This window comes from Pomacea canaliculata, linkage group LG2, assembly GCF_003073045.1.
Source record: "Pomacea canaliculata isolate SZHN2017 linkage group LG2, ASM307304v1, whole genome shotgun sequence".
NCBI lineage: Eukaryota > Metazoa > Mollusca > Gastropoda > Architaenioglossa > Ampullariidae > Pomacea > Pomacea canaliculata.
The window spans coordinates 8,049,415-8,062,090 of NC_037591.1; the positions used below are offsets into that span (position 1 = coordinate 8,049,415).

The 12,676-nt window shown below is 38.8% G+C and overlaps 1 protein-coding gene across 2 annotated transcripts in view; it reads right to left on the reverse strand.

Moving 5' to 3' along the window:
• Positions 1-12,676, reverse strand: part of LOC112558294 — a 37,865-nt gene that overhangs the window by 7,694 nt on the left and 17,495 nt on the right. For both annotated transcript variants that reach the window (XM_025228674.1, XM_025228676.1), the window contains 16 exons: positions 12,138-12,304; positions 11,494-11,583; positions 10,873-11,035; positions 10,547-10,645; positions 9,480-9,651; positions 9,244-9,298; positions 8,344-8,495; positions 8,052-8,191; positions 7,532-7,677; positions 7,037-7,229; positions 6,529-6,681; positions 5,453-5,606; positions 4,814-4,935; positions 3,417-3,592; positions 2,337-2,418; positions 10-124 (listed from right to left, as the gene is read on the reverse strand). In XM_025228674.1, the coding sequence (XP_025084459.1) occupies positions 10-124; positions 2,337-2,418; positions 3,417-3,592; positions 4,814-4,935; positions 5,453-5,606; positions 6,529-6,681; positions 7,037-7,229; positions 7,532-7,677; positions 8,052-8,191; positions 8,344-8,495; positions 9,244-9,298; positions 9,480-9,651; positions 10,547-10,645; positions 10,873-11,035; positions 11,494-11,583; positions 12,138-12,304 (2,179 nt within the window). The remainder of the gene's footprint in view (positions 1-9; positions 125-2,336; positions 2,419-3,416; positions 3,593-4,813; positions 4,936-5,452; positions 5,607-6,528; positions 6,682-7,036; positions 7,230-7,531; positions 7,678-8,051; positions 8,192-8,343; positions 8,496-9,243; positions 9,299-9,479; positions 9,652-10,546; positions 10,646-10,872; positions 11,036-11,493; positions 11,584-12,137; positions 12,305-12,676) is intronic.

Sequence of the window (12,676 nt, forward strand, 5' to 3'; positions counted from 1 at the left end):
AAACAATACCTAAGGTAAAGCCTGGAGCACAAAAGCAGGTTGCTGTAACAGGATCACATCCAGATGAATGCCCAGGACAAGAGCAATTGTTTTTACAGTTGGGTCCCCAGGTGCCTTGTGCACACTGTAGACAGAGAATATGCAACAGTTGATACATCCATAAAATTACTGATCACAGAAAGAAAGCACTTCATGGTGCACCAAAAATAATATACCTTATCTAAAATTTTTTTTTTTTTTAAATCATAAAAATTATAAAACAGGGAAACTTCACAGAATCATAACCATTTTATACATTTCTAAAGAGTGAAAAATCATATTTTCATTTTTCATTCATTTCTGGCCCCACCATTTTTCATTTTCTCATCTGTCAACTATTTACTGAGGTACCAACTGAAGGGGAGACATGATGAGAGTCAGCAGTGAATTCATGCCATTGGGAACGGGTCTTACAAATGCATGAGAACATTTCCCAGTGGATGTTAGTCACCCAATTTTTGCTTTCCATGTCATCCACTGCCTTCAATGTGCAATTGGAAAACTGTCTTTGGCATGGTAACATGTCGGACGACCTGACCAAACCACAATAGTTTCTGCTGCTTAACAGAGGTGAGCAGAGACTACTGGGAACACATCAAGCAGGTTCACTGCAGGCTGCAGACAAAGTTATTCATCTTTTATTCCCTGTAGAAGATCGCTGGAGCAGCTTCCTGAAGCACTTCATCTAGAACGCTTGGATCCATCGCTCCAATTTCCCTAAGCAAGATCCATGTCTTGCAGCTGTATAGCATGATGGGCACAACATGAGACTTTTAAAGCCTGATTTTGGTATTGAAGAGGATACTTCTGCTATCCCTAATCTTGTTGACTCTGTCCATCACCACTGTTGCTTCTGTGATCCTGAGATGCACCCCTCTCATTTGAAAGAGTTGTGCCCACTTACTTGAAAGACTGCATTTCTTCCTGCTGTACCCTGTTCATTCAAATCTCTGCTTTTTGTAAATATCAGGCAGTGTATACCACGACCTTCCTCTTGTCTGTGCTGATCTCCATCCCATATGTGTACTTGCATTGATAGTGAGCTTGTTGGTGAGGGTCTGTAACTCACTGCTGCTGCCCGCCTATTAATGGATGTCATCGGCAAAGTGGAGTCTATTGAGTGGCCTCCCTCTGATGGACGTGAAGGTGTGTTGGTCCTGAAGTGTAGCATGAATGATTTTCTCTAGGTAGATGTTAAATAGCACTGGATGACTGAGGCCATCCTAGGCACACACCCATCATTGTGCGGAAGAGCTTACCAACTTGGTTGTTGAAGAGTACTAAGCTCCTGGAGCTGTCATACAGTCCGTTGATGATGCATAAATGGGTTTTAAACCATGTTGAATCTCTGCAGTACATTCCATAGCCCCTCATGCCATAATTCTATCAAAAGCTTTCTTGAAGTCGATAAAATTACGATAGAGATCCTTACTATGCTGCGGATGATTTTCAATAAGGATTCAGCTGTTGAAAATTTCTTCAACCTGCTAGCCCAATATCTGGCCTGCTCCTCAATTAGCAGTTCCTCTGTTGCCAGTGTGAGGCAGTTCTGGATCACTTTCCACATAACATTACTTGGGTAATTAATCAGGCTTATTGCTTGATAGTTCTAGCATTGTCTCACATTTCTCTTCTTTGGGAGCGGTATGAACAGAGACTGCATCCAGTCTTGTGGGCTCTGCTTGATGACCCAGATTTTCCGGCACAGTGTGATAAGAGCCTCTACTGTCTCTTGCCTACCACCTTTGATCAACTCTGCTGGGACATTGTTCACCCCAGGGGAAATTTCCTCTCTTCGGGCTCCAAATAGTCCACTCAGCCTCCTTCTGTAGGACTTGCAGGTCCTCTGGGTCTATGTTTATCTCCTGATTGTCCTGCAGGATGTTTGGATCCATTGTGAGCAACAAATTGTAAACCTCAACCATTAATGACCCATTAATATTTACCTGGCTTGAGATTACCCACTGGAGATAGTGGTAAAAAGGCAAGGATATGATAAAAGTCTCTTAAGCTGATGCATGTAGGGGCAGTGAAGTATAAATGGCTCACCATGTATAAGGCGTGGTATGAGGAACCCATTCTTTCCCTGCTGCTTTCTACCCTAATAAATCAGGCTCTATTGCTGCTGGGTGAGCAGTAGAAGTTCTTTGATCAGAGTTAGAGTCAGGTTAGAAGACTGAAATGATGAGTGAAAGAATTCTATAAATTCTATAATTTACACAGAAAGACTTAGAGATAAGTCAGCTTTGGTCAACTTTAATTCATTTCAAAAATTATGTGTGAGAAAAACAGCTTACTTGCTGACTGCATGTTGCACCAGTGTAGCTAGGATAGCATTCACATGACCCATCAACATTATTACAGGCACCATTGATGCAGCTGTATTTCAAAAAACAAAATAAAAGGAAAATAACACATGTTGACAACCTTCTCTGCCCTCAATCCAAAACATTAATTTTTCTTACAGATCAGCAGTCAAGAAACAAAAGACATGAAGCAAAGAAGAAGACAATATATAAGCCAACAAAGAACAAATATTTTTGCTTTTTCTTTATATGTAACTCCTTGGTTGTTACTAAGGGTTATTTTTTTATTTTCATCTTTTCTTTTCTTTTGTTGCAGGTCAGGCTGGACAGCCTCCCCTTTGATGACTGCTACTGACAAAGGACCCTATCTGAACCACCCTGAACCTCCCACCGCTTCACCCAACCAGCTGCCCCCTAGATGGCGTGACTTTTTATTTTTGGGTTTTCTAAGTCAGGCAGTGGGGAGAAGGATGCAAACATGCACACATAAATCCGTGCACACACAAACAAACACATGCAGACAAACACAATGTGGTAGCATTCATTGTTTTGGATTTGATGGTTCATGGCCAGGGCAACAGGATGTGGGGAGAGTTAAAGGTAGTCCTGTGATATTTGGTTACTGAGATGTGAGCTGTTAGACACCGCACTTATCTCAAAGCCAGTTTTTTGTTTTTTGCAAGGTTCTTTTGTGAGGGTGGGGCCAACCTCTTCTCCGTAAATGCCTTGGTTTAGTAGGAAAATGCTTCCATCTTGACATTCACACAATGGGAGAGAGCAAGTGAGGACACTGGTGTGCCTGAAGAAAACCCCTATGGCCAGCCCTGAGAACAGGTGTCACATACAGAGGGCGTTGTGAGATAAGATCTAAACATAGGGCCTCTCACTGAAGTGTTTACAAACAAGTAGCCCTCACCACTACACTACCAGGCGCCTTCCTCAATGCCTTCTTTCTCCCAAAACCCTTTTAAGTGGTTAGGTACCCATCTCCATATAGCCATGTCATCTGGTACATAGTATAAAGAAGAAATAGACATACACAGTTCCCAACTAAAGGCAAGCTGTTCCTACCTGCAGGATGACTGGCACTTATCCCCATAAGTGTTTGGTGGGCAAGGTCTGTCACAGAACAATCCTGTGTAACCTGGCTTACAAAGACATCCCCCTGTCAAAGGATCGCAACGAGGGTCTGCGCCTTCGCCACATGGATCACACTGGCCTGTACATCTCCAGCCAAACGTACCCAACTGGTCCAAACAAAAATGACATGTTAACAAAACATTGTCCACCTTCTAAAATGAGGTAACAAATGTGGATATTTATAAAAGACACCCACACACTTATGCATCCTTTTTTTCTATTTTTCTTCTTGTCATTTCAATGTTTGAAAATATATTTACACCTAGAGATATGCAATAATCTGTTCAACTTCCCTGCAGAGACAGAGAAAGCTATCAGAATTGCATCAATTCATCAAGCTCAGTTTCAAGACAAATGATAGCCACCTGGTCCTGCTTTCATACCTGTTGTTAACAGCTTTAACACTAGGGTGGTCTGCCTATGATGGTATTCTTGTCTATCACACTGATAATGTGTGCATTTTTGTGCTCCTTCAAGCCCTTGTTTTGGCAGTTTTTCTACTTGCTTTCTTATCACCATGCACTTATTCCACAATGAGTTAGAATTCACTACTTATCTGTGGCACTTAATATTTGTTTTCTGCTGCTTCTTACTGCTTGTAGTATTGTTTGCAATAGTGTGTCACTGAAAGAAAACAAATAAGTTGAGTTCATTTATTCTGTTGCACAAAATATGCCGCTTCAACTTCAGCATTTATGCTATCTATTCTTCTGGGAGCAATATTTGTCCAGCACCACCAGTGAAAGAGTTTACTTGCATTCAGCTTTCAGAAATGCGTAGTTGATGATGTGCATTTTCTTTTCCAAGGATGAAGAACAAAAGAGGCAGTTGGAGCTTTACCTTTTTGGAACCGTTTTTTTTTTCAAGATATTTTCATTCATTCAACAATCTCTTTCAACATAAACATCCTCCTACACAGGTTTGTTTTTGTCTTCATTTTGTCAGGGATTCTTGTATCAGTACTCCTCTCTTTCTTACTTCCTTCTTTCTTTCATGTATTCCTTTAAATGCTAATAAGATATATTTTACCACTCAGCAGTGACCAATGTTACTTGACCAGTGGCCTAATTCAAACGCCCTGATAAAAATTCACATTGCATTGGTTAAAATGCAATAAAGATAGCTAGATCATGAAGCAGCAAGACCATGTAATAAACAACTGCTCTGCAACAGAAGTTACAATTACATAAATTTAAAGACTGGTTGACCATGACAGCAATTTGACAGTCAGATTTTAAGCAGGAAGTAAAAAACTTACAAGGTACCTGTATTTGTACTTAGATTGATAACCTTCTTTGATTACATCATCATCACCAGACAAAAGTTACCTCACAAAGATTGTTACATTGTGATCCAGTAAAGCCAGGTGGGCAACTACACGAACCATCCACAAAGCTACAGTTGCCCTGCATACACTGGCACCGTCTAAGGCAGTTTTTGCCATAGGTACCTGCACAAACATTAATACCTAGCTGATATATTCAGCCTCAAGCATTTCAGTAAAATGTCAATGACTGGAGGAACCTCTGGAAAATAACAATTTTCAATGGGAGAGACATTCTGGAAAGACACTTGAAACAAAAATGTTTGATAAGGTCTATTCCACAATATCACTAACATAAAACAAATTATTTTGATTTTGAAAGACCTGGCTGAGAAGTACACACTGTGTATACATATGCAACTGCAAACTGCTAAGACCAAGAACCGGATTGGAACTGTACCTCTGAATTCTTGGACATTGAAACAGTTACACAAGGCTCAACAGTCATCTCTGGCCATCAGTTGTTCTTTCATTCCATAAAACGATCTCACCCTCATTTTCCTATTTTTCTCTGTGCTGTACATTTTTTCTTCAAAAATGTATTGAGCTCACTGTTCAGTGGGGAAATGTACTCTATCAAGTGCTGTTTTTTATTATTAATAATAGAAGTGCTGTTGTTGAAACACTTCTACTTCCCTCTTACCTGAAGCACATGGCGTATCACACTGGGAGCCTTGCCAGCCAGCATCACATTCACACTGGCCTGTTCCACTGTCGCAAGAGCCATGCACACAAGCACATGCTGACAGGCACTTGCTACCAAAGAAGCCAGGGGGACAACTGCAAGTTGTACCGGTCTGAAGAAAAGCAGATAACAGAAACAATGTGTCAGAACTGCAAGCATTTGAATTATACTACTGACAAATCTTTTTCTATAAATGCTTGTCATAATCTGCAGGCCCCATTTACTGTTCCTTTCTCCTTTGCTCTTGCTTCTGCATCTTTTGGTTTCTGTATCATTTCTCCAGTGATAACCCATTCCTTCATATTTGTAATTTTGTTAATATCCTGCTGTAGTTTATCATTGTACATAGTTTAGAGCATCCATTGTAAGAGACAAGCATACTTAAATCAACCATCATTATTATCATCATGATCTATAAGGAGAAATATTTGCACTGCATTTAATAAAATTACACTACAAACACAAACCACCTTAATATGTCTTATCAACTCTGTGTATGTGTGTGGTTAAGCACTATTTAAATCCACAATGTTTGTGCAATGCTAATCAAATTTTAGTGAAGCGCTCTGCCTACAGGAAGATTGTACATCATGTTTTGATAAAACATTTTGCTCCAAAGGATCTTTATTTTAATGTTTATGTTATATGTTTCTGAACTGGATTGACTCAAATGAAGTGGTTGATCCAAAGCTGACATGAGTTCTTGGGAGAAAGCAGTCTAGACAATGCCAAGTAGCCCTTCTATACATTATAAATCTAAAATAGAGAATGTTTACTGCACAGCTATCATTTTATCCCATTTTTTTCTTAATAAATGTTTTTAAAAATGCCAATTGAAATGATATAAAGAGAGTTTCATACATGCTATCCAAAAAATTCCACAGTAGGACTGATAAGTATTTTTTTTACAAGCCACAAGCAGATCCAGGTCACAATATAAATTAAAATAATATAACAAAAGTCACATAGCATACACAGTTTCTGTTTTCGCTATCTATCAAGTCCAAGCAATACAGAGCAATTCTAAAACTCACCCCACAGATACAACTCCCATCCACCTTGCTGCAAACACCTGAGGTGCAGCTGGCACATGTCTGATTACAGCCTGATCCAAACATTCCATCTGGACAAGGATTCTCACATTGATTGCCCATAAAACCTGCAGGACAATGGCACTGACCACTCATCTGAAACCAAATAAAGATCAGTTATTAATGAAACTATTGGGTCCATTATGATCACTGTGAAACCAGTTCACAACACTTGGACAATTTTAAGCTTTGGGGAAAATTCATATGATCTTATTTGTAAATATATGAAATATCCAAAGTCAAATACAAACAAGGATTATTTTATATGACTGTCTCCAAATAACACCCAGGATCCTTCCTTTTTCACAATACCCACTTGTCCTAACTGCAGTGCTACATTATTTATTATTTTCACAGGACATAGCAGCTCATGTTCTTAAAACATTTTAAATCATCATCAGGGCTTATTTATCTCAGTTTAGAAGATCGCTCAATGAAAAAAAACACTTGCCTTATCACAGTCAGCATTGTTTTTGCAGTTACACCTGTTGTTACAACCTGGTCCATAGTAGCCCATGGGACACACCTGGTCACAGTTCTCACCCATGTAGCCAGGTTTACAGATACACTTCCCAGTTAAGGGGTCACATGTAGCAGTGTTCTGCTGAATGCAAGAACAGGTCTGTGCACAGTCCCGACCATACCTAATGACAGAAAATGGCACATCACCTAAATCATGTAATCTTGAATAACATGCAGTATGCTCATTGTTGATAGCTCCTTATTTTGAGACTACAGTATTAACATGACAGCCTGAACAAGTGACCACAACAATACTTTCCAAATGTAATGCTTGCAATAGCTTAACTGGTGATATTTGCTAAATAATAGAAGAAAGTTAAGAAATTAATGAAATGAAAAACATCTCTTTATAAGAAAAAGATTAGGTTTCTGCATCAAAGAAGTCTACACTATGCTACATATATTTCACATACAAGCCACTCACTTGAATGAGGTGCAGTTCATCTCACAAAACATTCCAGCAAATCCACGTGCACAGCTGCATGATCCATCTATATTGTCACAGGCACCTCCATTTAGACACTGACATGAATTGCTACAGCCACTTCCATAAAAGCCATGTGAACAAATCTGTATGTAGGTAAAGATAAAGCAGAAAATATTTTGAATCCAAAACTAAAATCTGTACTTTGCTTGAGTGATTTTTAATTACTACTTCCATTGTTTTCTGCACAGCATTGATCTGTGTGCTGGGTGTTAAGTGTGCAATGATGTTGTTGGTGGTGTTCCACACTAGTCTCAATAATTACTTATAAGTTGGCAAGCTGCATAACTGCCCTATAGTATAAATAAATTTCTAATGCATTCCCTTGCCCTATACCACTTAATTTGTAGTATGTAGAGTGGATGTTTGTACACAATGACATTCACACATGCATGTGCACACACACATTCACACTAAGCCTGCTCAGCACAGTGGTTAGTAATCATCAGCTGTCACTCACTGTCTCACAGCGAATGCCCGTAAATCCTGGATTACAATAACAGACACCACTGACAGGGTCACAAGGACTGTCATTACATTCACAGTCATGTAGACAGTTGGGTCCATAGTTCGTAGGGTCACACTGGTCTGCACAAAATGCTGCATGAAAAAACAGAACAATCCACACATTTTGATTTGTTATTATATATAAAACTTATATTTCATTTTGCTGTGTGTGTGGGTGTGTGCATGTATTATCATCATTCCATCTTCTCACACACACTAAGACAATTAGTAAATCAACTACTCACGTAATTTAAAGCCTGCCATACAATTACACGTCCCATCTTCAGGAGAGCAAGCTCCATGCCGTCCACACTGGCAATGAAAAGAACAGTTTGGACCATATGTGCCCTTGGGGCAGGGGAAGTTACAATTCTCTCCTCTCCAGCCTGTCTTGCAGCTGTACATATCCAGCAATACCAGTAAATATCCCTCCATAAGTTATTATAACTGTCAGACATGCCAGTTGGTTACATCATGTAATTACAACTATCACAGAAATGTTAGTTACATTAAGTGTAGGACTTTTATGCTACCTCCAGGGCTTCTGCTTACGCAAAAAATTGCGTACAGTACGCATTAAAAGTTCGGAGGACCCCTTCAATTTTCGTCAATGGGGTCCCCTTCAAATTTGGGCGAAGAACAGGGACCCCTTAAAAATCTGAAGAAGGGGTCCCTGGGACCCCAAAGAATTTAGCCTTAGCAGAAGCCCTGTACCTCCATTCCCATATTTTACTGAGAGCCAAGATTAAGATCTGAGTGCATGTTAAAGACACTAAGTTCGTCAATATTTTCTGCCAAATCATCCTGATCTTTGAAGACAATGCTGATAGGCAAGTTATCAGTGACAGAAAAGCAGGATGATCCCTCAGGAAGACAAAAACATATAGCTGAAGACTTGAAACTCATGATTTTAAACACTGGCAATGAATGGTTATGCTAACATATCTGAAAAGCAATATTCCAAAACCACATCTAATTCTCACATTTTCATATGATGAATTTGACAGTAGACTGCACAGAACTATACAATCTTATAGCAGTAAGAAAATACTGGCACCAAAGAGAATAATAGTAAGTTGTGCTATATTTTCACTCGATAAATAAAATAAAACTAATCACTTGTAATTATTTTGATTTGTACTTACCTGCACTCTCCTGTTCTGAAGTCACATTCAGCAGTTTCAGAACATGTACAGTGACCTTCACAAATCAGACATCTTATATTCAGTCATTATTTTTAACAATTCTCACATAATGCTTCCATAATAAATTAACCAGAAGCACTTTCTTGTGAATTAAACAGTATAGAAAAGAAAATATTTTCAAAATAAAAAAATTTACAAAGAGCCAACAATACAATATAAAAGACTGATATCTGTACCTTTGCACCCTACTCCAAAACTGCCAGGTGAGCAAGACAAGTCACAAGTAGCACCTTGATAACCTATTTTACAATTGCAGGAGCCATCCTCTGGATCACAGGATTCTGTGTTGTTAGAATTACAGATGCAGCTCTTGCCACAGTTTGTTCCCCACATATTAGGGGGGCATGGCTGCACAGAAGAATACACATTAACTACATTTTCAAACTCGGTGATGTACTCTTCACACACCACATATTAAGGGGGCATGGCTACCCAGAAGAATAAACTGTAAGGCTAGATGGGGGCTGTTTTCCCAATCTCACCATAATAGCGAACACAACACTCTCATAGGTTCTGTCCTTCTACTTTAACGCCAGTCAATAGTTCTGGCTAAGGTGAAATATCGACATCACACCATTGCGCTCTCAATGAGCCATAGCTCACCCCTCTGCACTGTCCCCTCACGTTCTGTCTCCTGCTGCCCTCTTCACCCATGCAGCTTTTACACCTGACTTCTCTCCAAAACATCCCCGCACCTCCGTCCTGTCACTAGTCGACCCCCTCCCAATCTACTTTGGTCACGGGATTTTCATCCAGCCAGTATAACTACCCACCACCACCAAGCCTGTACCTGTTAACTTTCCCTCTGTGCGTGTGTATGCGTGCCATGTTCCATACTACTATAATACATTAACCACATTTTCAAATGCAGTGTTGTCGATTTGACACACACCACATTCCATGCTAAGTCAGAATCTAGCACAAAGCATATATCCAGCTTTCTATTTTCTAAAGTGCACTGTTCCAAGACATGTATGAGACCAAATATTTTAGCTATAGATACTTCCCAGCAAAGTCCTCAAGCATATAATGAGGACATATATAATTGTTGCTATGATACTAGTAATACATTGCAGTGTTTAGCACAAAACAAAGATTATCATCTAAACTTGCAGACACTGCCTGAAGTGTTATCAGTCTACTCATTCCACTACTCTGCTAAAAAGAGCAAAGCTTGTTACCACCCATATACATTTATCTTCCATTACAACTGACAGTAAAATATTTCAGTTGTGAACCTGACCTGGTCACAGTTAGCCCCTTGAAATCCATCAGGACACTGGCAACGTATTTGGTACGAGACAGAAGACATGGTGGACAGATCGCAGAAACCCCATTTAGGCTGAAACATTTTCCTTAAAATCATCATAAAATAGGTCTCTTCTCCTAACTTCTGCTAGTTTGATGTTAATAACCTTGAAATTATAGAAACATTACAAAGGGGCAGCTTTTTAATGTCAGATCATCGGGTAATTTTTGAAGAATGTACAAACCATATGCTGAGGTCTGGAAAATATTTGCATGTTGGCTTACAAAAAGACATATCAGACACAATTAAGGAATACACACATTGGTTGAGTAGATGTTACCAGCAAGGCACCATGGCTGGCACTGCTGCTGTGCTCCATTAGATGCATCTACTGGGGTGAAAGGCTTAGGCCCATACACTGACATGCGAGATACACCTCCACAAAATTGCTGTGGGTCACCAGTGCACTTTTCATTGCACTCACTTTCCCAAGGAAAAGACCAATGAAAACAAAATAAACTGTCAGAATATTAAGCAGCACTCCTAACAATTAACAAGCAGTGTATGACCAATAAAAACTGCCTCAGATTTGTAAAGCAGTTTTCATTTTCTCTACATATAACATTTCTTTGCAACATATGTTTTGTTTCACATGAAATTAACAAAAGAATTTGTGATCAGAGACTAATAAGGCATCTGTCAGGCATAAAAAGTACATATACCTATCCACAAGATTGCAAGGAAACAGTACAAAGACCTGAAGAACTGCATAGTAATTTTACTAACTTCTCACTACATAAGTGCAAAACTTAAAATAGGTAAAATATTTTTACATTTATATTTACAAATGACAAACATGTGTGGACTAAACTGAATCTGTAACTACATGTACAGGAAATGAACCTTGCTGAAAAACAACAACAAAACAAATGGCCTCTTACCTGTCATTACGCTGAAGAGATGAATTGAAAGCATTGTCACAGAAACACTGAAATCCATGTAATACTGCAGAAAATGCAAATCCTCTTTGCCTATGGTTTATAAAAGATATGATATATTAATGGCAATCTATTTCAACTCTGTGAATTGTCAAACAAATCTTCATTTAGAATGGCCTGCTTATTTGACAAAGCATGTTAAAATAGTGTAAAGTCTGTAAGTGGATGCCAACAACACATTGTTCTACATCTTAGAGAATACACTGAAAACTTTTAAGTGGATGTTCTACAAGAGGAGAGGTGCATGAATAAAAAAAGGTATAAGAACTAAGATGTTAAAGAATGGAGGATGGGCAAAAGTCAGTTAAACACACAGTGCAAGATAGAGACAAACACTAGCTAGATATAGAAATAATGATATGTACATTGTCTGGTCAGTAAAGGCATTCTGCTGGCTGACTCTTTCACCTGCACTTAACTCAGCATCTGTATGTGGAGCAAGTGTTTTGCAAACCACAGATGTACTCACAAAGGTAAAAATAAACACTTTAACATCATGCATGAAGACTTGAGGGTTAGTATAAGTCATTAAAGACACTAGGGTAAAGTCACTACAATAACATCAAAGGTACCATACATCAACTCACCTGCACTGTTGTGTACAAAACTGAGGTGTCATCTGTTTCCTAGTATCATTAGTGATGTCCAAGGCAAATGAAAAAAAGCGTTGAGGGAAACAACCTGTGTAGATTTCATTCCCATATTGCAGTGCACTGGAATATCGTATGAGCTTTTGTCCAGATACACTCAGGTCCTACAAAATGTTGTACATGAAGTATGTCATCATTAACGACTCGGAAAAATATAAATGAAACTAAATTCCTGCATTACGAAGCATCAAACAACTGAATAGACATTTCTGTTATAAATTCAGAACACTTGACCATAAAGCAACTATCATGATGTAACAAATGTATTATCATGATGTAACAAATGTTATCATGATGTAACAAAGAAAACTCCTAAACAAGATTTGAAGAAAATGGAAGACACTGCAAACATCAGTCCATGATGATGATGAGGATGATGATTATTAATATTTCTCACAGTGTAAGGTCAAATCACAGTACAATAACAAATCACAAGAATGTAAACAAACACTCAACTGTATGTCATCAAATGAATA